This window comes from Cyanistes caeruleus, chromosome 17 (genome assembly GCF_971803275.1).
Source record: "Cyanistes caeruleus chromosome 17, bCyaCae1.hap1.1, whole genome shotgun sequence".
NCBI lineage: Eukaryota > Metazoa > Chordata > Aves > Passeriformes > Paridae > Cyanistes > Cyanistes caeruleus.
The window spans coordinates 3749579-3774732 of record NC_141717.1 but is presented as its reverse complement, the minus strand read 5'-3'; the positions used below and the strand labels follow the sequence as shown (position 1 = coordinate 3774732).

Genomic DNA, 25154 nt, shown 5'->3' with positions numbered 1-25154 from the left:
ACACAGCAACTCAGCCATGCTCTGTGGCATGGAGTCTGCAATAATTGGTTATTTTTCCTGCTGACCCATAAAATACTTCTGCTACAAACACTATGTAATCAAGTTTTATAGTAATGAGTCCTCCCCTAAGAAGATGGTTGATTTTACTGCTTTGAATAACAAACAGCACCAAAAAAAAAGGTGGTGGTAGGAATTTATCAAAAGGCAGAAGTAGCCCAGCCTATTTTATCAGCATCAACATGTTCTAAAATGAAAGGGGGAAAAATAGCTATTGACAGCTTTTTGAGCAGTCCCCAGTGAAAATCCTCCACTATGACACCACAGCATGGGAAGCACAGAACAGCATCAAGGAGTCTCCACGGAGCTGTTACTGAATTTAGAGAAGTTCATCTCAGGGAAAACAGCCCCTTGCTAGGGGAAGGCACAGCTCATACCACCATCCCTGCTCTCCTGCACTGTCCCTGGCCACGAGCTGGGACCTGGGCTCTGGTGGCTACAAAAACCTTCTGCACCTGCCCTCTGTACTCAATTTTGGTTCATCTCCCTGCAGTGTCTCTCCACTAAAGGATTTCACAGGGATTGTCCATAATATCCAAACTCTGTGCTAACCTCAAATTGCTTTTCCTTTCAAAATGTGCAACAACCAAAGCCCCAGGTTATGGAATAAAAGCAAAGAGGCCAAGGAGTGACCCCCTGATGCTCAGAATCTTTCCACGTGCATTGCCAACTCCTGATTTGGGAATAAGGTACTTTAATGTCCTTTCTTTAATAAAAAACTTCTTGAGCATGGCAGCCACGTGAAGAGGTGTCTGTGGAAAGCAGGAGGGCTCCCCTCAGAAGACAGCAAGGGTCAGTGAGCGTTATGGGCACAGCAAGTGCAGCTCTACAGCAAGAAATGAAATCAAATCAATGCTGCTCTGTGGAAGCACAGTGGAGCTGAGGAGCAGCTGCAGCCTCCCCACTGCTGGACTAAAAGCAGAAATACATTTGCAAGGCTTCAGGTCTGAGCAGGATGTGCAGAGCACTGCTGCAGAGGTCTCTCTGCCCTGCAGATGCAGTGGGCATTTTCTGGACACAGCATTCCCATGGAGGCATTCCCATGGATCCCACACCCAGCAGGGGCTCTTTGGGCTCTCCCAACAGGCACCTCCTGCACTCACAGTCCTGAGCCTTCAGTAAAAGGGCACAGCCTGAACTCTGCAGTGCTCATCCATGACATTCAGTCACTATTTCATTCTGCTTTTAGTCTCCCCTTTTTTCCTGAGCCATGTGGTTCTTTGGCTTTTTCAGAGAAATGATCCAGCGAGGACGGCACAGGCTGTGACGAGGTAAATCACAGCACAGGGCTGGTGCTCCACACCTGCCCCTTCATCCCATTCATCCCATTCTTCACCTGTTCCAGTGCTATGCAGACCAAAAACCAATTCCAGATGCCACAAGCAGCAGGGAATAGTGAGAAGCAGCATGGCAGGTTAGGAAAATGGAAAAGAACATTATCTCCCATCTTAGCAAGCCCAGTCTTAGGGCAGAGTTTGGACTTGTGGGAGCATGTGCAGGTGTGCTGCTCCCTGAGCCTTCAGTGAGCACTGAATGCAGCGTGATAAAACAGGAATGCCAGAGGAAACACTGCCTCTCTCTTCACAGAGATAATTGGGCAGTGATAAACTCGAGCTATTATCACAACGGTCCAGCTCCTGCTAATCACACTGCTCAAAGAAATCCTGCTTCAGAGAAATGGCTTGGGCTGAAATCTGAACCTCAAGAACAACCAGGTGACTCCAGAGCCTCTTTCTTGTCCACAACAGGGACAAGAGAGCCAGATTCTGACATTTTTCCAGCCTTAGCCAAGTTTAGTTATTTATACAATGTGTGACATTTCCTGCACAAAGGAACCTCAGCAAGAGCTGATGTGTGGCATTGCTTGGTACACAGGTATGCTGGAGGGGATATAAACCTGACAGGAATTAAATAAACACAGCCCAAACCTGGAATTCCTGCTCTTCACATGCCATTTACTCTGAAGCTCACCTATCTCTGCCTGGCTTCAATTTAGTATGAATACTGGAGTAAGACCCTGCTACATTTCAAAAACAAATCTGGAAACTTAACATTTGTTAATGGCTATATTCTAGGCAGGGTAAGTCTCTAAGAACTCAACAGCCTTAAGTCACAGGGCTTGGGGAAACTGGGATGGAGGCAAACACTGCTTTCACCTGCTGGAGTTTTTCATTGGAATAGTAAAGGATTCTTCAGGGAGTTGTGAGTAACGGAAAGATACAAGCTACATCACTCAGCAGCCTCGTGGCTGCACAACTGACACCACCTCAGTTTAAAGTCAAAAAGATTCCAGGGAAATTTTTAATTTTTTTCCCCAGAATACAAGCTCATTTTCCATCTAACTTTAGTGCCAAATCAGAAATCAGCACATGTAATCCAAAGTGACCTGGAAGCATACGCTGCCTCTTTTGATCACCACTCCAAAATTGTTGTAAATTCTCAAGATTAACACTGACAGATCTTTTCCACATACTGCCCATATATTTTAAGAATGAGAAGCAGCAAAATCCACTTAAATCACAGCAGAAAAAGGTAACAGTACAGGAAAAAAAATGCTTTAAATAGCAAAATAAACTTTAAAGCACATTTTTCAGAGACAAGAAACAGTAGTTTTCTTTAAAAGGCAGTTTGTCCATTATGATAGAGCCAAGTAAAATTGACACCCTTTTTAGCATACTGTACCCAAAAGCCACTGTGTCATATGCATTTTTCACTACAAATGTTAATTCTTGTGGATATATTAATTCTGGAGTTATTTGCATTACAGCTACAACACAGCCTAAAGTTCCAGTATTTATAGGCTAGGAAAAAGCTCTGAGGGCAGCACTGGAATTTTTTTCCTTTCCAAATATTTCAGAGTCATCATTAGAATCACCTGACTTCCCAGAGCAACACAACATAGCCATCATTATTTCAACTAATTCAACAGTGTCATAAGTATTTGCTCAGTGACAGATATGTGGCCAGGAGGAAGATATCAATCAAGCAAATTGATACCACTGCCTACCTTGGAAAGGAACTTGATGCAATTTCCATCACAGACATTAGGGCTGCTGAAGTTCCAGGCATGAACAGATTAGATTTGCAATTACACCGCTCATTTCCATCAGGCAACGAACCATTTGTGACTCCTGGTAATTAAATCCCTCTCAAACCAGCCTAGCTTTGGATTCCTTCTACATCAATTTGCAGGGAGTCCCCTCCAAAGCACATTACCTGTGGAATGAAAGGCTGTTTTCATCCCAATGAAACGCTGACTGATGTGAGCTGAATCAACAAGTGTTTTGGTGTTTCTGAAGCAAGTCAGTGGTGTCAGTGGGTCACTAGCAATAATTAGTTTTGCTCTAATGAACCACTATCTGGGCCTTGCCATTTGCCATTGAAAGCATAGCCATAGAGGGAGATTTCTCTATTCCTAGATCGATAGAGATAGATGTACTCTCATTTCTGTTTAAATATCTGTAGTCCCACTACATAAAAATACCCTTAATTCAATCTCCAACAAATTCAGGGATAGTCATAGCTTGTAGCAACCCAAAACTGAAAAAAAAACCCTACATTTTAAATACATGACTAATGTTGTCCAGTCTAGGACTCACTGCTGCAGAGCAGGAGTTTCCTATTTATATCAGCTCAAAGGCAGCACAAGAATGTCCAATTTAATGAATTAACAAACTTGGTCTAAGAGATCTTAACAAACATAGACTACAAGAGCTACACAGAGGGTATAGATAGAGCACCTCGCTAATTACAATTTGGTCAGGCCCAGAAGTATTTCCACAGGCACAATAAATTCAGAGAGGTTTCACATCACTGAAAGAACACAAGGAATTCTTGAGTGCTCTTAGTTACAAAGCAGGGTAGAAATGTTTACCTATGTGGTGTGTGTGTGCTGCACACTCCCCACAATCCAACACCCCCTTGCACATATTCAGCAGTGTCTAACTGCTAACTAATAACCTCGTTATTAAGTTAATATTGACTAATTAGCAGCATTTGAAATGCAGGTGTAGTGTGATATAATGGCAGCTGCTGTTCATTCTCTGCAGGTCAAACAGACAATTCAGTTCAGCTCCTAGACCACACTGCAGAGCAGAACACGAGGAGCAATTACTTTTGGATCACACCTCCTCTGGCACAGTACTTCAATTACATTTAATTAGGTGGTGGTTGCATACCGATGAGTCAAAGCAAGATTTATTATGATGAAAATATATTTCCATATGTACTTTAACATTTTCCACCTCTGTTATACCAGAGATGTAGGATACAGGCTTTTGCAGCACTTAGTGAAATATCTAAACTTAGTGGAATATCTACACTTATTTCTGTTTAGATATCTGTAGTCCCATGACCTAAAAATACCTTTGCTTCAAGCTGGGGCCCTGTGATATTCAGAAACTAACATTAAATGGTCAGATGCTCACAGTTTTATGCAAGACAAGAATCCTTGAACAGAAGATGTGTTCATACAAGTCCTCACATCACTGCAAAGAAATAGCAACACAAAAGAAAAAATAAAAAATACTTGTATCGTCAAGTGCAAAGCCCAACACTGAGAAGTAAAAAAGTCTGCTTTAAATTTTACTCAAACAAGCAACAATGGGTGTATAAATGCAACAAGAATCTCATAAATTATTTCTTTTTATTTTGTATTAGATTCAAAGTTCCTGTTACAATATGAGAGTCATATTTAATTTCTAAAAAGAGGATTTTGCAGACACCACCCCCAAATGAATACTAAATAGCAAGGACCTCAAGTGACTTTCCTATTCAACAGCAGAGAAATGAAAAAAAAAATTAAAAGAGGGAGAAAAAATGAAAAAAAAAAAAAAGAATATTAAATGCGGAGATTTTATTTGCACTGAGTTTTAAAAGAAAGTATGGTCATGTCACTCAAAGAAAAAAATAAACCACGGCTCATATGAAACGTTTGCTTAATAACATGGTGAATGTCAGCTATAGATTTCTGCTGCAATATTAAACCTGAGGAGTAAAAACAAACTGTAAATCCTCAAGCGTTATTACTCTGCAAGAAAAGTACACACACTGAAAAACAAAAGTTCTAAGAGCAAAGCTCACTCACCATATGGTGACTCCAGTGGTAGCCACAGCCTGATTGTGTGGCCAGCCCCTCCTCTCAGAGCTCAAATTCAAGGAAGACAGAAAACCTGAGAGCCTGAAGTCTACTCTGAGAATCTTTGAACCTCACCAGCCAAATCAGATTTGATCTCTGTTTTCATACACTACAAGGTGGGTTCAGTACCACTGAATCCTTGCTATTCTTCAAAGCAGTATTTTGATAAATTACTTCTGCTAGGAAGGGTGCAGTTGCTTTCCTGAAGTCAGCTCTTCTGCATTTTTCCCCCCTAGGGAATAAACTGCAGCAAAGGAGAGGGGTTCGATGGAAATTCCTGTGTTTCTGCATCTAGGATTGGCCTCCACTTCCCAGCTAAAAGGGGCTTGAATGTTAGATCTCATCAAACTATAAATTTCCTTTATAAAAGTGGGCCATTTAAGCTGTCTTGCAGGTCAAAAAATAATAGATTTCTCAATGATCAAAACTGCTATTAGCCTGCAGTTCTCTCTGAATAATAGGTCACACTCCCAAGCACGTTCATTTTCCCAGTGTCAGCTGAACAAGGATCTCAGGAAAGAGATCTGAGCTGTGTCAAGCAAGGAGTAATTGATTTGTAATCTTGTTTTCCAACACAGCACACTTTGCTAACTAGATTCTACAGGCTCTATAAAGTGCAGAGTTATAAACTTGCCATTTTTATGGCACAGAAACCATTAATACACACATTTGCATATTGTTAGACACCTGAGTAATAAAGTGGCTTCATAGATCAGCAAATATTGAAAGCAGGTGGTGTTTCTATGATCCTCTAACACATCACCCAGTGAGCCCAAGGCTGTGGGAGCACATGGCACTCAGGATTTATCTCAGTTACTCAGCTGAGTTTTAACACAACCAAATGCTCTCCTGCTGATTGACTGAGGAACCAGAGATTAATTTTAACCTGCTGGCAGATGAACACTAAACCTGAAGCAGTCGTGCTCTCAGACATCAGCTATTTCTTGTCAGTGCTGCCAGTGCTGTGGAGGGACAGTTCATTTAGCCTCTGAATATACCAAAAAAATCAACCCAGCAGGCAGAGACCCAAAGGGCCTTGGAAATGAAGACCAAAAGCTGCAGAAGGCAGCTTCTTAGACAAGGCATTGAGCAGGTTTGAACCATGGTTTGAGTGCAGGGGGCATTTGAATCCAACTTTAAATACTGAAGTCCTGGAAACCACTTCACCCAGAGCCTGCTGAAGTTTTCCACCAACAGATTTCCTGATATTATGTCCCCACACACCAAGCATTATCCAAAATACACTTCACTGGAACCACCCTGCCACGGATCCAGACTGGGACAGAACTTTCTTCACCCTGCCCGTGACACAGGGGGAAAAGTCTGCTTCTGCTGCAATGTGCCCAGGATTTACTCTCCTCTTCATCAGAGCAGTGAAAAAGGGACCTGACTTTGAGGATGAGCTCACATCCACCCTATTTTAAAGTGATTTTTAAGCACCACTGATTGAAGTGGAGCTTACACAGTGCTGAAAACAATGGGCACTTTCTGAGGCCAAAGCAGGGCCTGTGTGTGAGGAGCTATGTTCCCCTGAGTGTGAGGAGCTGTGTGTGAGGAGCTGTGTTCCCCTGAGTGTGAGGATCTGTGTGTGAGGAGCTGTGTTCCCCTGAGTGTGAGGAGCTGTGTGTGAGGAGCTGAGTGTGAGGAGCTGTGTGTGAGGAGCTGTGTGTGAGGAGCTGTGTGTGAGGAGCTGTGTGTGAGGAGCTGTGTTCCCCTGAGTGTGAGGAGCTGTGTGTGAGGAGCTGTGTGTGAGGAGCTGTGTGTGAGGAGCTGTGTGTGAGGAGCTGTGTGTGAGGAGCTGTGTGTGAGGAGCTGTGTTCCCCTGAGTGTGAGGAGCTGTGTGTGAGGAGCTGTGTGTGAGGAGCTGTGTGTGAGGAGCTGTGTTCCCCTGAGTGTGAGGAGCTGTGTTCCCCTGTGTGTGAGGAGCTGTGTGTGAGGAGCTGTGTTCCTCTGTGTGTGAGGAGCTGTGTGTGAGGAGCTGTGTTCCTCTGTGTGTGAGGAGCTGTGTGTGAGGAGCTGTGTGTGAGGAGCTGTGTGTGAGGAGCTGTGTTCCCCTGAGTGTGAGGAGCTGTGTGTGAGGAGCTGTGTTCCCCTGAGTGTGAGGAGCTGTGTTCCTCTGTGTGTGAGGAGCTGTGTGTGAGGAGCTGTGTGTGAGGAGCTGTGTTCTCCTGTGTGTGAGGAGCTGTGTTCCCCTGTGTGTGAGGAGCTGTGTGTGAGGAGCTGTGTGTGAGGAGCTGTGTGTGAGGAGCTGTGTTCCTCTGTGTGTGAGGAGCTGTGTGTGAGGAGCTGTGTGTGAGGAGCTGTGTTCTCCTGTGTGTGAGGAGCTGTGTTCCTCTGTGTGTGAGGAGCTGTGTGTGAGGAGTTGTGTGTGAGGAGCTGTGTGTGAGGAGCTGTGTTCCCCTGTGTGTGAGGAGCTGTGTTCCCCTGTGTGTGAGGAGCTGTGTTCCCCTGAGTGTGAGGAGCTGTGTGTGAGGAGCTGTGTGTGAGGAGCTGTGTGTGAGGAGCTGTGTGTGAGGAGTTGTGTGTGAGGAGCTGTGTGTGAGGAGCTGTGTTCCCCTGTGTGTGAGGAGCTGTGTTCCCCTGTGTGTGAGGAGCTGTGTTCCCGTGTGTGAGGAGCTGTGTTCTCCTGTGTGTGAGGAGCTGTGTTCCCCTGTGTGTGAGGAGCTGTGTTCCCCTGTGTGTGAGGAGCTGTGTTCCTCTGTGTGTGAGGAGCTGTGTGTGAGGAGCTGTGTTCCCCTGTGTGTGAGGAGCTGTGTGTGAGGAGCTGTGTTCCCCTGTGTGTGAGGAGCTGTGTTCCCCTGTGTGTGAGGAGCTGTGTTCTCCTGTGTGTGAGGAGCTGTGTTCCCCTGTGTGTGAGGAGCTGTGTTCCCCTGTGTGTGTGGAGCTGTGTTCCCTTCTCTCTGTCACCTCACAAACCTGCCCTCGGTGGTGATGGAGAGCCAAACCAGGCTGTACAACCGAGTGGAAGAACAAAAGCAAGAAAAAAAACACTTAGAAATGCCTTTTTCTCATTCTAAATGGCACAGAGGCAGGCAATGCACAGGTTGGGCAGAACGGGGGTGACCACAGAAGTTTGGATCAGTTTAAAAACTGTGGCAACACTCAGGGGGTTTTGAGCACATGAAGGTCAGACACTTTCTGTAAATGAGGCACTGCTCAAGAGCAGCAAATTATCCCTTCTGTCCCTGGGGAGGAGAGCCCCAGCTGCCACCACAGCTCTGGGACCAGCCTGCTGAAGGGGATGGACAGCCAGAACCTGAGGAACTAAGGGGTTTTTTAGTTTTATCTGATTTATCACCATTTTTTCATTAATTGCTTCCACATGCATTTTATCCCAGAAATCACTTTTCAAAGGGTTTTGTTTTGGGTTGTGTAGCACATTGTTTTTTTTCCTTGGATAAATGGAAGTGTTGCATTTATGTAGCAGAAACCTCAAAGAGAGCGTAAAGAGGTTGGGGATTCTCTCCCTCAAAAATGTGCTATTACTGTGAATTAGTTTTAAAAATGCTAATTGTATCTGGTTCACCACTTCACAGATGGATGGAGCCTTTTTTATGAAGATGAGGCCAGTGTACAGTGAGCCCATCAATGCCATCACACAGGTCAAGTGCTGTCTGAAGAGCAGACACACACCAGTAATTGATGTTGAATAAGTTATGTCAAGATTGTCTTGCTGTAATAGTTCCAAGTGTTTACTTGAGTTTCCCAAACCATCTAAATCTTTTCTAAAGAGCAATGGAAGAGGAGAATGAAGAACTTATGGGAAATGGACATTCAATCTTAATCTCAGTAAAAAAATTTAAATTTCTCTTCAAAGAGCATTCCAAATAGTGACAGGAATATTTTAGCACTTGTCCTCCAACCCTGCTCAAAAAAGAAATCAAGTCAAATCCCTATGAACTGCTCAAATTCATCCTGCTTCAAATGTTCTTAAAGTTCCTAAAATTATTTTGTAAATCTGCTGAAAGAAAACAAGTGATCCCCACTTAGTGCCAGCAGCTGCACATCCCAGGTTGTGTTGAAATAGGAGGTGAGTGCTGTGAGCTCACCTGCCTGAACTCAAATGTGATTGATAAAAAGGATAAACAAAACCATTTTTCACAGTAAAGCCTGTTCTGGTAATCCATTTAAAACTTCCCTTGATTTAAAAGAGTTTTCTTTCAAGCAAGTATCAATGCTGCTAAGTTTCCAATTTTTGAATCTAGTCTCTCATTAACATTTTGGTTTATTCTTGAAATTCTATACAGCTGAAGTGATGGAATTATTTCAGAAACTCAGCTTTACTAAAAATTCAGTTTTTCATTTACATTCTTGTGTAGCAGCTTACATTCCTGTTTGCAGTCTTACAGATAAATCTGTCACTAAAATATCACCCAAACAGCTTAAAATGTAGAATTTAACTGGAAAACTGCATCTAAAATTGCTACTTTTATAATATGATTGAAGGCAGATTCATGAAGTGAAGGTAAAACAAAAAATAGGTTCACTTACAATTTAATACTTGGAGTTGGTAATCCAAGAGTAGCTTTATGATAAATCCTACGTATTTCTTAAAAGATTGAGAAAGTTTCCATATATATACACACACACACTCTTCTCATGCTAATTGTACAATTTCTTGTATTTCTTAATGTTAATCTCTTGGCAAATTTTATAATGCTTAAGGTGACATTTGGCAGTTGAGTCCCCACAGATATAACTGTCCTCATTCTTACAGAAACTAATTTATTTCTTTTTTTCCTCCACAACAGGTGTGGCCCAAAGACCATGATAGGAATCAGCTTCAGGATTATTTTATTCCTTTATTTTTCAAAGCAGGTAGTGCTGGCTGCTTTCTTTTCCCTCTGCAGCCTTCCAGCATTTACAGTGGGAAGGTAAAATTGCTATTTAGTGTTTATAATAATAAAGCAAAGCAGAAGAAAGCAAACTGAGACTGCCACGATATAATAAAAGCAGGCTTGAAATTTAGCTCCTTAATCACCCAAGGAAATTAAAATATTCATATCTTGCAGATGAACAGGCCACGGAGGTAGAAAGGGAGTCCATTAATTAGCAGCTTCTCCTTGCAGCTCCCAAAGCGTGGGGTGAAAGGCAGAGCCCTGGAGAGCTGTGCTGGCTCCTGAGCACAGAAGGACAGAGGGACACAGAAGGACAGGAGATGCTGAGGGAGGGAGGAAAGCAGGAAACAAGAGCGAGGCATGGGGGATTCCTAAATATCAGGATTCTAAAAGCAACTTCAGAAAGGACAGCGAGGATGAAGCATTGATTTGTGCCCTCACTGAAGGCAATGTGATAACAGCCTCAGCGCTGTGTTTGGGTTTCAGAGGCCCCTGTGTTATTTTGGGATGTGACCTGTCTGTGCAGAGGCACAGTGAGACATCTTTTATCAGCTCTCACACATCTCTGAGTCTTGCTGCCAACCTCTCAGGCCAGTGCCATGCAACAGGATTCAAACTGAGCAAACCAGTGAGACTTCCCAAAGTGCCTGTATCATAAAAGGCAATTTTAATTCTCTCAGTTCCTTTAGTAACTACAAAATACTGGGACACAGATTTACTCTCTGCCCCAGATGCTAAACCTGGTTTGCACTGCCAGCCTGCCCTGTCAGTGGAGTCCTCACCCACACATCTGCATCTCACTCAGCACTAACAATTCAGGCATATGGGGACCTTTTCCAGGGAGCAACTTTTTCATCCCACCTGCCTGCTGCACGTTGGGAGATGTTTGCTTGGAAACATCTCATCACATCCTGCTTCAGGTCTCGTGTTTCAGAGTTTCTGACCACGTTCTACGAGGCACCTCATGCTGCAAGGAGGAAAGGAGGAAAGGAGGAAAGGAGGAAAGGAGGAAAGGAGGAAAGGAGGAAAGGAGGAAAGGAGGAGAGGAGGAAAGGAGGAAAGGAGGAGAGGAGGAAAGGAGGAGAGGAGGAAAGGAGGAAAGGAGGAAAGGAGAGGAGGAGAGGAGGAAAGGAGGAAAGGAGAGGAGGAGAGGAGGAAAGGAGGAAAGGAGGAAAGGAGGAAAGGAAGTGCCTTTGCTTTGTGTTGGCTGTTTCATCTCCATGAACACTGTGAAGGAATCTCCCTCAACCCTGCTCCTAATCCATAAACTGAATGAACCCACAAAAGAAACCTCAAACTCATCTGCCTCAAAATGAATTTGAGAACAAGGGTCAAAGTTGAACAAACACTTTTATCTGAGTGAGATATTCTCTCTCCAACACCGTTTTCCACACACACTAAAATCCTGTGCCAAATATAACACACAAGGCTGTCCTTGGTGACTTTCCCCAAGACATCCTTACAACACCCACAGAACTAAAAGCATACCTGATCTGACAGCTGGGACAAGCTAAGAAAACAAGTCATGATGAGGGAGGGAAACCTTCAGCGAACTGCAAAAGCAGTTTAGTTCTTCCTTCTCAGTCTCACAGAGTTCAAGTCCACACTTATCAGAGCCATCTGCTGCATCTGTCCAGGACAGAGGTGGAACTGAGGGGCTGGCACAGACACCTGCTCTAAAAAAATCACTTTCCTAGAAGATGCAGTTGTCTCAATCTACTTTCTCACTGAATATGGTTTTAGGTTTATTTATTAATTAATTATGGGTTTATGGTTTTAGGATTTTAGACAATGTTAATACAGTTCTGTATTGCTCTGTTTGAGAGGTGGGTTTGGTGCCTGGCTCAAGCCACCATTCTTATCCTGATTCATACCTCAGGAATTCCTAATTCAGACCATGAAGTGATGATTTTCTCCCCAGCAAACAGAAATCCTGCTCCAACCACATATATCCCAATCAAGTTAAAATAGTCTGAGAATACCTCTGGGCATTTCCTTGCAGGCTCAAATAAACTTTGTTCCTTCTGCAGCACAAGTGGTTCCCAATTTGACACTGGCATGATGAGAGACAGGTCAGGGATGGAAACATTTTTAAGACCATTCCACTTCATCTGTGTGGCTCCTCAATTTCATCCTTCCCCTGGTGTGTGTAATTTCGCAGAGATCTTTGCATAACACTTGGGTGGTTTAAGTGTTCATCAGCTCCTGCTGCTCCCTTTCCACCCAAGAGCAGAGAACCAGCTCTGCCACTGCATCATTTCCACAGGAATTAATTGTAAATCCAAGCAGAGATTGTGCCTCCAGGTGAGGGACTAGCATCAGGAACAGATCACTCCTCAAAAAGCCATTTTCATGGAAATGCACCATACAATAAAGGACAGAAAACAAAATTAAACACAAGAAAACAAACATCATAATTTGTTTAATGAAATGTTTCTGTCAGTTCTGCAGAAAGTATCAGGGGGGTCAAAGTTTTGAGCATATGTAAAAATCAGATTCTGGCTCAGGTCTTGGGAGATCTGGGAGGATCCCACTGTCACTTCCAGAGTTTTTGCCCCCTCGGTTTAAGTGAAAACAGAATTTGTGTACTAGGTGTTATATAGGAATCAACCAGCTCCCTTAAGCAAAACTAAAGGAAATTAGATGCTGTGCTTGCAAATCAAACTCTGCTGCAGTCACACTGAAAAATTAATTTTGAAGGTGGGGGAGTCTGCCTGGCCTTTGCAGGACTTTCTGGCACTGAATGAAAAAAAATTTACATTGAATATGTACAGTCACCTTTAAGCTGTAGCTTATCAGCCCTTCAGAAGAAATTGGGCTTTTATTGTCAGCAATACTAAACACATTTCCTAAATCTACATGAACCTTTCATCAGAGAAACCCATGATAATTGTAAAAATCAGTTTTAGTTGAACCTAATGGAGATGTGTATGTTCAACTTCTATTGTTGCTGCTTAAAAATGGCTAATCCTAGAATGTGAGAATTTGAACCACTTGCTTTAGGTGATGCAACTAATTATTGGGAAATTGTGCTAAGAAAGTGCTCTTGGAGTCAGGGGATCCTTGACTAAACTAATGTAAGTACAGCTAAAAGCAAAGAGATTGTAACTTCTTTCTAGGTCAAAGATACAGGAGGAAAATCACCGTGCAAAGGGAGAAAACAAAAGATGAGTCAGGTCCACGCATTGTTCTTGGTGGTTTCCTGAAGAATGGATCCTGGGACAGGACACACAAACACTGGCTTCTGCCATCCATCTGCAGAGCAGCAGCTGGCAAACACCTCAGTTAAACACTGCCACCAGGACCAAATTATCTGAACATTGGCAAGGACCAAGCAAAGCTGATTGAATAAAGCCTGACATCCAGCCCCAGTGACATCCAGCCCCAGTGAGACACAGGTCCCATCCTCTGCTGCTGTGACTTCAGTGACTGATTTCCTTGCTTTCAAGGGAGCATCAAGAGCACTGAAGCACCTTGGGAGCTTCACAATTCCTTGAATTAGTTCCCTCTCTTCTTGACACCTCTGAGAAAAGCAGATTCTTCCCCCAGTTGATTCCCTTACATTTTGTCTGTATTCCCCCACCAGCCAACATCATCTACTGAGAGGCTTTACTTGATTAAAATACAATTACTTTGTGAGGTGAAAGCAGTGACATTTCATCAACCTGCCTCCAAATCCCCTTTAAGGTCTCTATAAATAATAAACTGCCTTCATAAGGAAGGCTGTTCAGATGATTTTATATCATTTTTTACAGATGAGACTTGAAGTTTTTGATACTTGAAGCTGTTGATCACTTCTCTGGCACTTGAAGCACTTCACACCAGATGCCTTTTGAATTACTTAGCTACCAGGCACTCTATGGAAAGTGGGTGACTGTGGGTTTTGAGTGCTGTTTTTGTGAGGAGAATGATCTGGATACTTCCTCGAGCCAATTTCAATACTGGGACAGCAGAGAGAGCTGGTGTCACCTCCCTGGCTTAACATTGCCAGTAAGGGACACACAAATGTCCAATTCTTTGAAATCATTCCTGATGCTATTTCTGAGTAAATAAACAGCCCCAGAGCTGGGGTCAGTGATCTCTGCCAGCTGGAGCCATGCTCCACACCCCCAGAGTGCCCATCCATCCTCCTGCTCCCAGGGAAATCAATTTTAAAAGTTCAAACTAAAGAGGAGCAGAAAGAAAAGATCCGTGAATTTTCAAAGTCCTAGCAATCTCTTGAGATGACAAAGAACAGCTTTTACACCTTGAAAGGCATCATTTTCTTCAGATAACAGCTCTTCAGCTCAAGGAGTGGGGCCAGTGCTTTTGTTTATAGGCACATTTCATTTCCAGGATTCCTTAGGTCAGCACACCAGAATTAGGCATTAATCAAGGAGGGCGTTTTGGACTTTGAGCTCAGGAGAAGAAAAGCATTCCTGGCAATTACTAAATCTGATGCACGACTAAAGCAGCACCAAGGATGTGCACACATCTGCACAATCACATAAAACATATGTGACCAATTCTGTCCTGCAGCCTCTCTCTGCTGGCAGCGCTCAGATCTCAGGACTGATTTGATAATCTCTAACAGCTTCCTCAGAAGCTCCAGATGAAGGGCTGAGGCATAGCACATCAAAGAGCCCCTTTCCTTTAGCAAACAGATTTAAGAGCAGAAAGCTTAGCAATTATGCAGCTGGAATTAAAAAAAAAAAAATCTGCTTTAGCAATTTAAGTAATTGTTCATTTTACAAAAAACAAGGTTTAAGAAAGTAAACCTTTAAAGATAATGGGGTGCTATCATTTGTGTATGTGGAGTTCTAATGAAGACTGCCATGAGAGAACTGAGCAATTGGCAAGAAATATCAGGAATTACTGATTTTTATTATTTTTAATGGTATTTTAAGCAAAGATATTACTCTGTGGGATTGTTTCTTCCCCAGTGGAAAATAAACAAACAGGAAAAAAACCCACAAAACCATGTCTCTGCCCTCTCAGCACCACCAGGCACTGACTTTGCTGAGCTTGTGCAGTAGGTGTTCCTAAAATCCAAACCCAAACCCAAATCCACTCCCCAGTTCTCTCTCACGGGTTCTCCCTGCAGTGACCAAGCAGCTGCAGACCCACATTGGCCCCAGATTTATTTCAGCCACACAGCTGAGCTTTTTCTGGGGTTTCTCTCCTCATTTTGCTTTGGTTAAAAGCTTCCCTGCTGACAATCCACACCATCCCCCAAAGGAACAGCCTCAGCAGCTTCCAGGTTGGAGGACACCAAGTCCCAAGACACCACACAGGGTCTGAGGAACAATTATCCAAACTGACCTGACTGGGAAGATTGAGGCTCTTGGAAAGTTATCACTGGGGCAAATTCCTTTGGTCAACAGATAACAAGGTATTCATTTCATTTTGGTTTTTTTTTTTTTTTTGCCCAGTTACATAATGAATTTTTCTTTTTCAAATCACAATTGAGGAACAACTCAGGATTGCTGACATACAGCTCCAGATTGGTTTGTGTGCACAGCTACACAGGACACTTTAAAATGAATTAAAACTGAGCAGATAGAGGGGAAAAACAATAGGATCAGGAGCAGAGTCATTCCAATTAATGTGCCTCTGCAATTAACATCCCACAAGGATCTGTTCTTCCATGAATATTATTCAGTGGGGTTTTTTTTCCCAGTGAATTGGAAAGTGGATATGTGTAAATCAAGGTATTGGTAATTTTCAGACAATTTTAATCAAACTGCAGTCATAAATTCTGGGCTTGCCTGGCAAAAATGCATTTCCACGTGGACAAACACAGAAGGTTTTGTGGCACTGGCAGTTGTTGGTAAATGAATGTGGAGCCCAGGCCAGAGCAGTACCTGAACCATTGATATATGAACAGAGGACATCCAGCAGAATCAGCTTTCTGCAAAAACGTTGAACGTGCAAAGAGCCAGCGAGGGCATGGATGAATTATTTCAGATGGGGAGCATAGACCTGCAGGATGGAACACAAAGCACAGGGATCCAGATGCTTGGCTCATCCAGGAGGAGGAGATGAGTTTATTCCCATCATGGGAGTCAATAACATCTGGTGCAAAACAATCCACTCAGGCTGGGACGAGCAGTTGGGCAAATTCCAACTCCAGGCAAGGATTTATATTTTTATTCTAAGAATAGTTATCTACAGCCAGAAATTTACCTGGACACTTGAGGAATTTTCTATGACCTGAAGCCTTTAATCAAAAGCAGCTGTTTTTTGTAAAAAAATTTCATGTTGTAAGCTCAATCAGAATTTAGGGAGATAGAATTAACTTTTACCAGAAACCAGGCTCTAGCAGTCAATTCCAGCCTTGAAACCTAAGAAGCATCTCTAGATGAATGGCCAAGAACAGCAACCTTTATGTAACATGTGTAACACAACACTGGCTAATTAGAAGAAAATATTGTCACATCACCAAAAACTATTGTTTTTGTGCCTGCAAGTGTTGGAAACCAGCCTATATAGTGAGAGAAAGAAGTTTTGTTCTGCTGATTTTCCAAGAATCAGTCTTTTATTTGGAGCTAATGCAACAGCTTTCTGTACTGTCATTATTTATTTTAAATTAAGTAAAAAGTGATTAATTGCTCAATCAGCATTCTTTCCATTTTATAGGGACTCTTGTAATTCACAGACAGTTTCTAAACATAACAGTCAATGATTCTGCCCTCTGGAGACAGTGAAAAGATTAAGGTTTTTTAGCTGAAATAAATATTTTAGTGAATGAAAAAACAACCTCTCAGCATCTCAGAACAGATGTTACTTCCCCAGTGCATTATTGATAAGAATGCTTCATTTCCATTTAGTTGTGGCCCAACTCAAGGAACTAAGTCTCGGTGTGGTGACTTCATAATTTTACATACTAAATCCATTTATATTTTTCTGATTAGCCTTCATTTTGTGGAAAACAACATTCCCTGAAGATCATACATGTTGAATGCACAGTGCAACTCAGCTAAAAAAGGAATTCACCATTCCTAGACAGTAAAAAGAATGGAAACTTTGTGCAAATCTGTTAGTTTTTCACCATCTCATTATGCTTAAGGGTAACCAATATAATCAAAATAATTACAAGAGCTGGGGAAATAGAAAACCCTTTCAGTGTATCCATTAATGGCTGGTCCTGTGCTGTCCTTGCTCAGCTCCTCAAGGGAAACACAGATTTAATGGGGTAACAGAGAGCCCTTCTGAGTCCATGCCAGTGGTTCTGTGGTCCTTGCTCAGTTCTTGAAGGCCATTATGATCCTGCACAATCCTTGATATAGAACCTGGGACAGCCACACCTCCACCTTTCCACTTGTCTGTCCAGGGACCAGCTCAGTAAAGAAAAATCTTTCTATGAATTGAGGGACCAGAGTTGTGTCCTTTCCCAGGGATCCTAAAGCCATAACCCTGTGCAGAAGGGCTGACATCCAATGTATGGGAAACATGCAGGGATGAAAACAGCAGCTGAAGGGAGAATAGACTGTGCAAGAATTATTGTGCTCAGGAAATCTCCTTCACTTGAAACAAGTTTTGCTTCTCAGACCTGGATGGAAGTCCTTACCAAGGGCTGCAGACACTTCTCATTGATTTGTGAATCTTAGATGGAGCTTTATTAATTAAGTATCAGCACAACTAATTGAGAATTACTTCATTATCTAGCACTTGGAGTCAATGTTAGACACCAGGTTAAGTCACTTAACTGTTGCATTTTCCCACACCAAGCTACTGGAAGTTTTCTGGCAGCGACCACAAGTGTTGAACCAGTTGTGCCCATGTCAAAGGGACCTTAAGGTGCCAGAGGAGAGTTCAGAACATGAGAGAGCCATCAAAAGTAAATGTTCTGTATTCTGAATTTCAAGGGTAAGATCCTTCCTAGTGTAGACAAGAGTGCCTGCAACTCCTTGGGCTGTTTAAGAGGCACAATGCAAAGCATTAAACATCAGAGCACGTTAAGTGAGTTCCTGAGGGGGAAATTACATGGGTGGCAGTGCAGCAGATCCTGCAGCCTAATTTAATGGAACAAAATAGGCAACTCTTTAGTGATAACGCATCCCAAATGAGTCTGAACATGGAGTTCTCCACAGGAAAGGGACAGCCAGTGAAGCACCAGCCTAATTCCATTTTCAGTTTTTGCACAGCTTCTGGGGCATATTCCTCATTGCTGTAGGCTGGACTAATGACTAAAACTGCAAATATTAATTTAAAAAAAAAGGAAAAATAAAGTAAATAATTTTATTACTCTTTAAATCACAGAGACTTGAAATAAAAATATTTTTCATGGCTGCCATTGGCATACAGGAGGAGAAAGCGTAGCAAATAAGAGGAACATATAAATATCTTCATTTCATATCTCCTCTAATTTAACATAGATCACAAATGTCTTCCTTTGCACTCTGGGAGATTTTAATGCATTTGTAATTTCAATCAAAATAATATTCCAGTCACTCTACAAAAATTGTAATATTAGGCAATTAATTAGTCAAATTGGGATAGAAATGCTCCACAAATGTTCCTTATCAGTAAAATTGAACTTCCAAGGAGTAAACACAACTGGCCAGTGTTGCTCTTGGTTGAAACTGCTTGTTGAAAACAGGCAGTTATTTGCTGAATTAAATTAAATTTCCATCATGACAAAATAATAGGATAATGCACACAAAGCCTTTCTCTTCACACACTTATCCCCTGCCATCTAATGCAGCTCCAGGAAAAATGGCAAAGCAAGGTGACTCTTGAGGGTCTCTTTCTGCTGCCTTTCCTTGTCTCAGGCAATTCTTCGCTGCAATTATTCCTGCTCAAGCTCCAGTGCCATTGTTTGCTGACAGTTTGCTGACACCAGGCAGAGGTTAACAGGAGGATGAATCAGTTTTAGGGAGAACATTTTCCTTCAGCTTGTTCTTGTTCTTGGAATCAAGTCCAAACCAATTTTTGATTTATCCACACCTTTCTACCCAAGCTCCTTTACTCTGATTTAGCAAATATTCCTGTGGAAGTAACTCCAGCACCTTCCATCAGTACCACCAACTGACTTCTAAAGAATTATCATCTCCTTTCTGCACACTTTCAAAGGCAAATCATTCTGTCTCTGTCCTGGATCACAGAATTTGATTGTGTTCTGAATCTAAACAAAAGCAGTAATTCCAGCATCCATCACAGCCTGCCTAACAAGTCAATAGATTAAATCCTAAAGTTATCCTCTGATGAGATAATCAGACCCAAAAAAGGAGAGAGAGGAAAGGCAGATGCAGTCTGCAATGTTCCAAATGTCCTGCTCTTCAAAACACTTTAAATCTATGGTGCTCTCCTAAAACACATCCAATAATGTCTGAGGACAAAAGGAGCTCAATAGATTGAAACACTTTTATAAAGAGGAGAGAAAAAGAACTAAACCACAGCCTTGACAACAGAATGGTTCAATCTGCTTACATCCCTGGGAGTCAAAAATCAGCACCTGCAATTGGACTCTCAGTCCAGACAAACCCATCATTCCACTTTGCCCCTTCTCAAACACATCTCCTCTTTAAAGTAATATTTATAAATGCAGTCATGATCACAAAGCCACACACACAAATCAGGTTTGTTGTAAATCAACTGTAAGGAACAAATAAATGTCCTTAGCCAGAAAATCTACATGAGTAACTGCACTAACACAGTGTAGCCTCGTGTGGCAATGCACAGAAAGGTCAAATTGCAGACTTCAGATCCAATTCTTACCCTCAATTATGCTTTATCAATGTATTTCATGAAAAAGCCTGGAGTTATTGAGTCAAAAATTACTTTAACCCAAGCTAAACATAAGAGATAATAAATGTGTGTTTCACTCATTGAGATTAACACCATTCTCACTTTCAGTGCCTCCTAATGTCTCTGTTATTTACCCCAAGCCCTCCAGGACAGCAGCTCACACCTCTGAGCACCCTGAAGTCACTGCAGTGAATCCAGGTTCAGTTCCTGCATCCACACCTGCTCTTGACAGAGTTTCAATTTGATACCATGAACCCAGACCCACCCTTCAAACGAGGGAATTTCATCTTGAGCTGAAGAAATCCCAATTTCTAGAAAACCCTTCCTCTCCTCCTTTTAAATGATCAGCTTTTCAATATGTGTTTATCAGCTTTCCAAGGTGTGCTCTTCTACACTTTAGGAATACTGAAATAAATTCCTCACAATAATGACAAGGTTCAATTTGTTCTCTATGCAAGGCCAAGGGCATTGCACAGCACAACACATCCCCCCCATCTAAACTGGATTTACAATTCCATCAACATCTGCAATTTACAAGGCTGGATTTGTCACATGATACAAGTTTGGTGTAGTCAGTTCTTCAGAATTGATCAGCAAAACCAGTTTTCCCCTCCTACAAAAGTACTAAGCACTTTTTCAGATACTTTTCTCACATTTTCTTTTACAACATGGCATTCCCAAAACTGAATAAAGATGTTCTTTCTGATGTTAGCAGCAAAAAGTTGCATTTTTTTTTCCTTTGTGGTACTTCTACCCTTTCCTCCTTCCCAAGTATTCACAAAGGCAATTAAAAAAAAATTAAAACATACATTAATTCACAAATGCATGAAAGTCATTCTGAAAGTTGTTTAAAAGGTAAAAGTTCAAGCTCTCTCCTGGCACAGGTAGCATTACAGATGAAAACAAAGCTGGATGCTCTGGGAACACTACAGAAGTCAAACCAAACCCAGGAAATTTAGTCTTGTTCTCTAAACTTGGCACAAATATTTATAGGGGGGAAGTTTGGTTCGTAACAAAGGAGGTCTTGTGGATACAGAAATATCTTTGCACCAAAATCCAAAGAACCTTCACCAGGCATGTGGACAAAGAGTTGGTTAAGGAGAGATAAAAAGAGACCATTCTTGGAACAGAAGGATGCATGGATTAAAGGAGCCACACTCCTGATCACCTCTCATGGATCACTGTGAGCCCATCTCATTTCTGTCAGCCCAGAGAGGAGTCAGCACTCCCATGTTTCATTCTTCATTCGATTTCTATTTCAGGAAACACAACTTTACCCTCATTTAACAATTTCCAGCACGTGGTCACAGGCAGGGTGACAATGACCACTGTGGCACCACGGAGCTGACAGCTGTGGCCATGCTCCAGACACACAACTGGGAATGGGATTCTCTGCTTAAAGACTTTTACCCAAACTCTTGATGAAAGCAGTGGCTCAGCAGCCAGTTCCCCACCATCTGCACCAGGTGAAGGCTTTCTCAAGCTGAACCTCACTCAAAGGCTGCAGCCCCTTCCTTTGAAGCAAAGTTTCATTCATCCCGATGCTCTGCCAGGAAGGAACATGTCAGAGGGAACAATTCCAGGGCTGTGCAGTGTGTGATCCACACCTGCCACCAGCAGCTCCCCCGCCAGAATGAAGGCAATAAAAAGGGAAGGCAAGAAGGAAATTACTTGAATAGATACCTAAATGAACAATTCCAGCTTCACCCCGGCTTTCTGCACAAACCAGTCACCAGCACTAAGGGAAGGAGTCACTCCAGGTGCTGCTGGCAAATGCAGCCCCTCTTTGCCAAGGCAGGGAGGAGAGCTCTGTCCAGGAGCACAAAGATCCTCCTGCAGCCACCCTGTGCCCACAGGGCTGCCAGGGAAATGCCCACATCCCTTCAGCAGCCTCGTGTCTGCATTCTCCAGAACACAACTCTCCATAATAAGTGGAATAATGAGTTGGAGCAGCTGACCAAAGCAGATTTCTTCCTTCTAAACCCAAGGATGATGTTGGATGTGGCAAATAGCAGTGGAATAATCAGAGAAATAGCACACCCACAGTGCTGATTTTTTATTGCTAATCAAAAAATGAGTCAAAGCCTATAATTTTTTTTAAATGTCCTTCCTTAAAGTGGAAGACATAATGGACGATTAGGAAATGTTCCTCCAATGCATGCATTGATTACCCATACCACTATGCCTATAAAATAAAGGTTCTTCTAAGCACAGAAATGAAGTCATTCCAGTGTTTCCTAAGGGCACACAGTCCATCTTTTCCAGCAGCTTGCTCTCTACAAGGTGACAGACACTTACAGTCATTGCTGGACAAGCTTTTATTGCTTTGAGAAAATATTTTATGTTACCAGAATTTCAAATGCCACATAATTAATTTCTAATAATGGCTCCAAACCAGACAGACAGATTTAAATGGGAAGGGGAAAAATATTACTGGAACTTTATACAAAATGTAGTGCAACTTCCCAAGCCAGAATCCACTCAAGTGAGGGGAAAGAGCTTCATTGAGTTTTGAATCAAACTCAGTTTAATTTAAGAATTACTATTAGAACAATTATTTTATTATAAAAACTATTTAAAAATTGATTTTGGAAGAGACAAGCAGTGAAACAATTGTTCATTAACGGATTGTTTTGTTAATATTTTTAATAATCCCCTGATGAATAGACAGAATGTAAAGTTAGAGCAGCTATTCCAGGTCCTTGAAAGGACAAAAAAAAAAGGACAGGTATTCACCAGCACAGAACTTTGCTGCAACAGCAGAACATAAATAAGGGGCTAAACCAGGCCTCACAGCTGGGGCAGAGCCCAGTGATTCAGGTATGCATATTCTCATATATTCTGCACTGATCCCTTAAAAGACAAAGTAAATTTACTCAAATAAGGCTTATTTTTCAGTAACTTCCTAATTAGGTATTATGGTGTCATGTACCACTTTCACCCCAAGTCACGTTCTCGATATTTATCACAAAGTAGAGTGGTTTAAAGCTTTTACTCTCAGGTGAAAAAGGAAAAAAAATAAAAACAGACAAAATCAAGGGTGGTGATTTGACCAATTAACTTGCCTGTATTTTACATTTCTTTTGGGGAAAAGAATGAGTGTCTACCAGAAGTGGTATAAAAACAAGAGTGGTACTTCACTGTCTGAGAGTTAGAAAGAACTGAGCTTCACAAAGCACTGGAAACCCAAAACACAGAGCCAAGTGCAACACTCTGCAGTTACATGGCTTGATAAAAGAGATTTCTGCTTGGACAAACAGACCAACACTCTGCACACAGTTTAAATTCCTTTGTAGCTCAGGAAAACTGTTGCATTTAGAGATGACCTTCCACCAAGAACGAACTGAATAAACTAACTTTCAAATGATTTAAAAACGTAAATCCTACCGGAACACTGAGCATCTACTTAGCTCCTCATTTGAAGAAGGATGTCTAAATTCAGGATATCAATCCCAGGAGAGAAAAAAACCCACATTTCAGAAAACTTCTGGATAAAATCAGTGCACTGGAATCTCCAGGAGCCCTTAAGTGAGCTTTAAAGCTACACTCTCCCTCTATGACAACTCACACAGGAAACATCCTACACCCCAGACATTGTTCCCACCAGCCTTCCCCTGCATTTCTGACCTAGGGAAGCATCCAGGATGTGCCCAGGAAAAGCACCTGGCCCGAACTGCACCAGGAGGGGCAAAGCTTCAGCTGCCTGGGGACCCAAATGTTCACCCCCTCTCTCCCTCTGCTGTGCCTCGGGAGCTGCTGACAGCCAGGCAGCAAAGTTACCCTCCTGTAAAGATCTGGGAACACTGATATTTATTTATATAAGCAACTGTTCAGCAGCTCTTTTTTGGCAAAAACTCACCAGATGAGATCTCTAACTCCAATTCTCCTCCTCTCCTGGAGGCTCTACCCCCGTCCCCAGCTGTAAAATAGTGCTACCCAACATAAATGCAGTTGAAAGTCTGAGTGTTCAGACTGATCCACATCCCAAACTGTCCAGTTCAATGCACCAATCCTTACCCAATTTCTAAATGGATATGGGGGGCTGAAAAGCGAGCTCAGCTGTTAATGTTCCTTCTCCCTTCTCCCCAAGAAAAAAGAAATCATTCCTCTGGCACACACATCTTTCAGGCAGCTGACAGTGAGAGCCAGATCAAAACACACACTCCTGCACTAAAAAGCGTGCAGGCAAATCAGGAATTAAAGAGGAGCAGGCTCATGGTGAGATGGGACACTCCACTGAATTCCTCCTGCTCTTCTTGATGTCCAATTACCAACTTCAGGATGACAAATAATTTCAAAGGTAACCTCCCGGCCCTTCCCCCTTTCCCTGAGCCACTGAAGATCCTCACTTACACTTTTGCCTTCACCACCTCCTCCGGGCACGGGCTCTTCTCTGCCTGAACAAGGCATTATTGCATCTTCTGCTGCTGCTTCTCTGTCCTTTCCACCGGTTCCTCCTTCATTCCCCAGCTTCAACCTCTTTCCCTCAGGCTGGGAATCATCCACATCCTCCCTCCTTATCTTGCCATCTCTGCCTCGCTGCTTCCCCGGCTCTTCTGGGCTGCCGCAGGAATTTGACATTTTCAAAGTGCTGCGGACTTTTTTTTTTTTTCCCTGAAAAAAAAAAAAAAAAAAAAAAGGAGAAAAAAAAAAAAAAAAAAGAGTCTACTGAAGCTGCCGTTTTGAAAGGGGATTTGCCTTCCGAGAGCTGCGATGTGCTGTCGCTCCTGTTAAAAATTTGGGTGCTGTGCAGGCTCCGGGAGCTGTTTCTCTGCCGCCCTCTCCTGCCGGCTGCGAGCGCACGGAGCTCCAGCCCCGCTCCTCGGGAAAAGGAATAACCTTTCCTCCATCCATTAAATGCACGCTGCTGCTGCTGCTTCCAGCGCCAAAACCCTTGGATTTCTCTTCTCCCTGATCCACGGAAATTGGCTTTCCTTAAAGTACAAAATATTAGCTGCGCCGTCGTTAAATCCAAATTTACCTCTGTCCCCAGGGATGCTGTGGGCTTTGGTTATAAACTGGTAGTGATGCCAAGAGTAATTACCCATTAAAATGCAAAGGTGGCCTTAACTCCAAACAGCTTGTTTCAAAATAATTTCACTACAGGTTTAAGGTTTGGGGTTTTTTTAATAAGGATATCCTTGCTCTGTTAAATTAACTTTGCATCTTCTAAATCCACATTCCACTGTGACACAAATTTCACATGACATTCTGGTCCTAGAGCCGTAGGGATGAGTTTAAAATGAGATTAGGGCAAACCAACAGGCAGTTTGGAGGTTCTTTTTGCTCTCTCAGACAAATTTTTAAAAACACCACCACACATAATCAAAAGGTTTGGTGCAATAGTCAAACCCTGATAAAAAAATTTAACCAAGTGCTTTGACATATGGATT

General features: G+C 42.5%; 1 protein-coding gene across 16 annotated transcripts in view; it reads right to left on the bottom strand.

The window, feature by feature from the left end:
• The window catches only part of RBFOX1 (RNA binding fox-1 homolog 1), a 1112502-nt gene extending 1088123 nt beyond the window's left edge, over positions 1-24379 (bottom strand). For all 16 annotated transcript variants that reach the window (XM_086854476.1, XM_086854474.1, XM_086854473.1 and 13 more), the window contains exon 1: positions 24115-24379. In XM_086854476.1, coding sequence (XP_086710602.1) covers positions 24115-24342 — 228 coding nt within the window. In that variant the 5' untranslated portion in view covers positions 24343-24379. The remainder of the gene's footprint in view (positions 1-24114) is intronic.
• Positions 24380-25154: the final 775 nt, after the last annotated feature.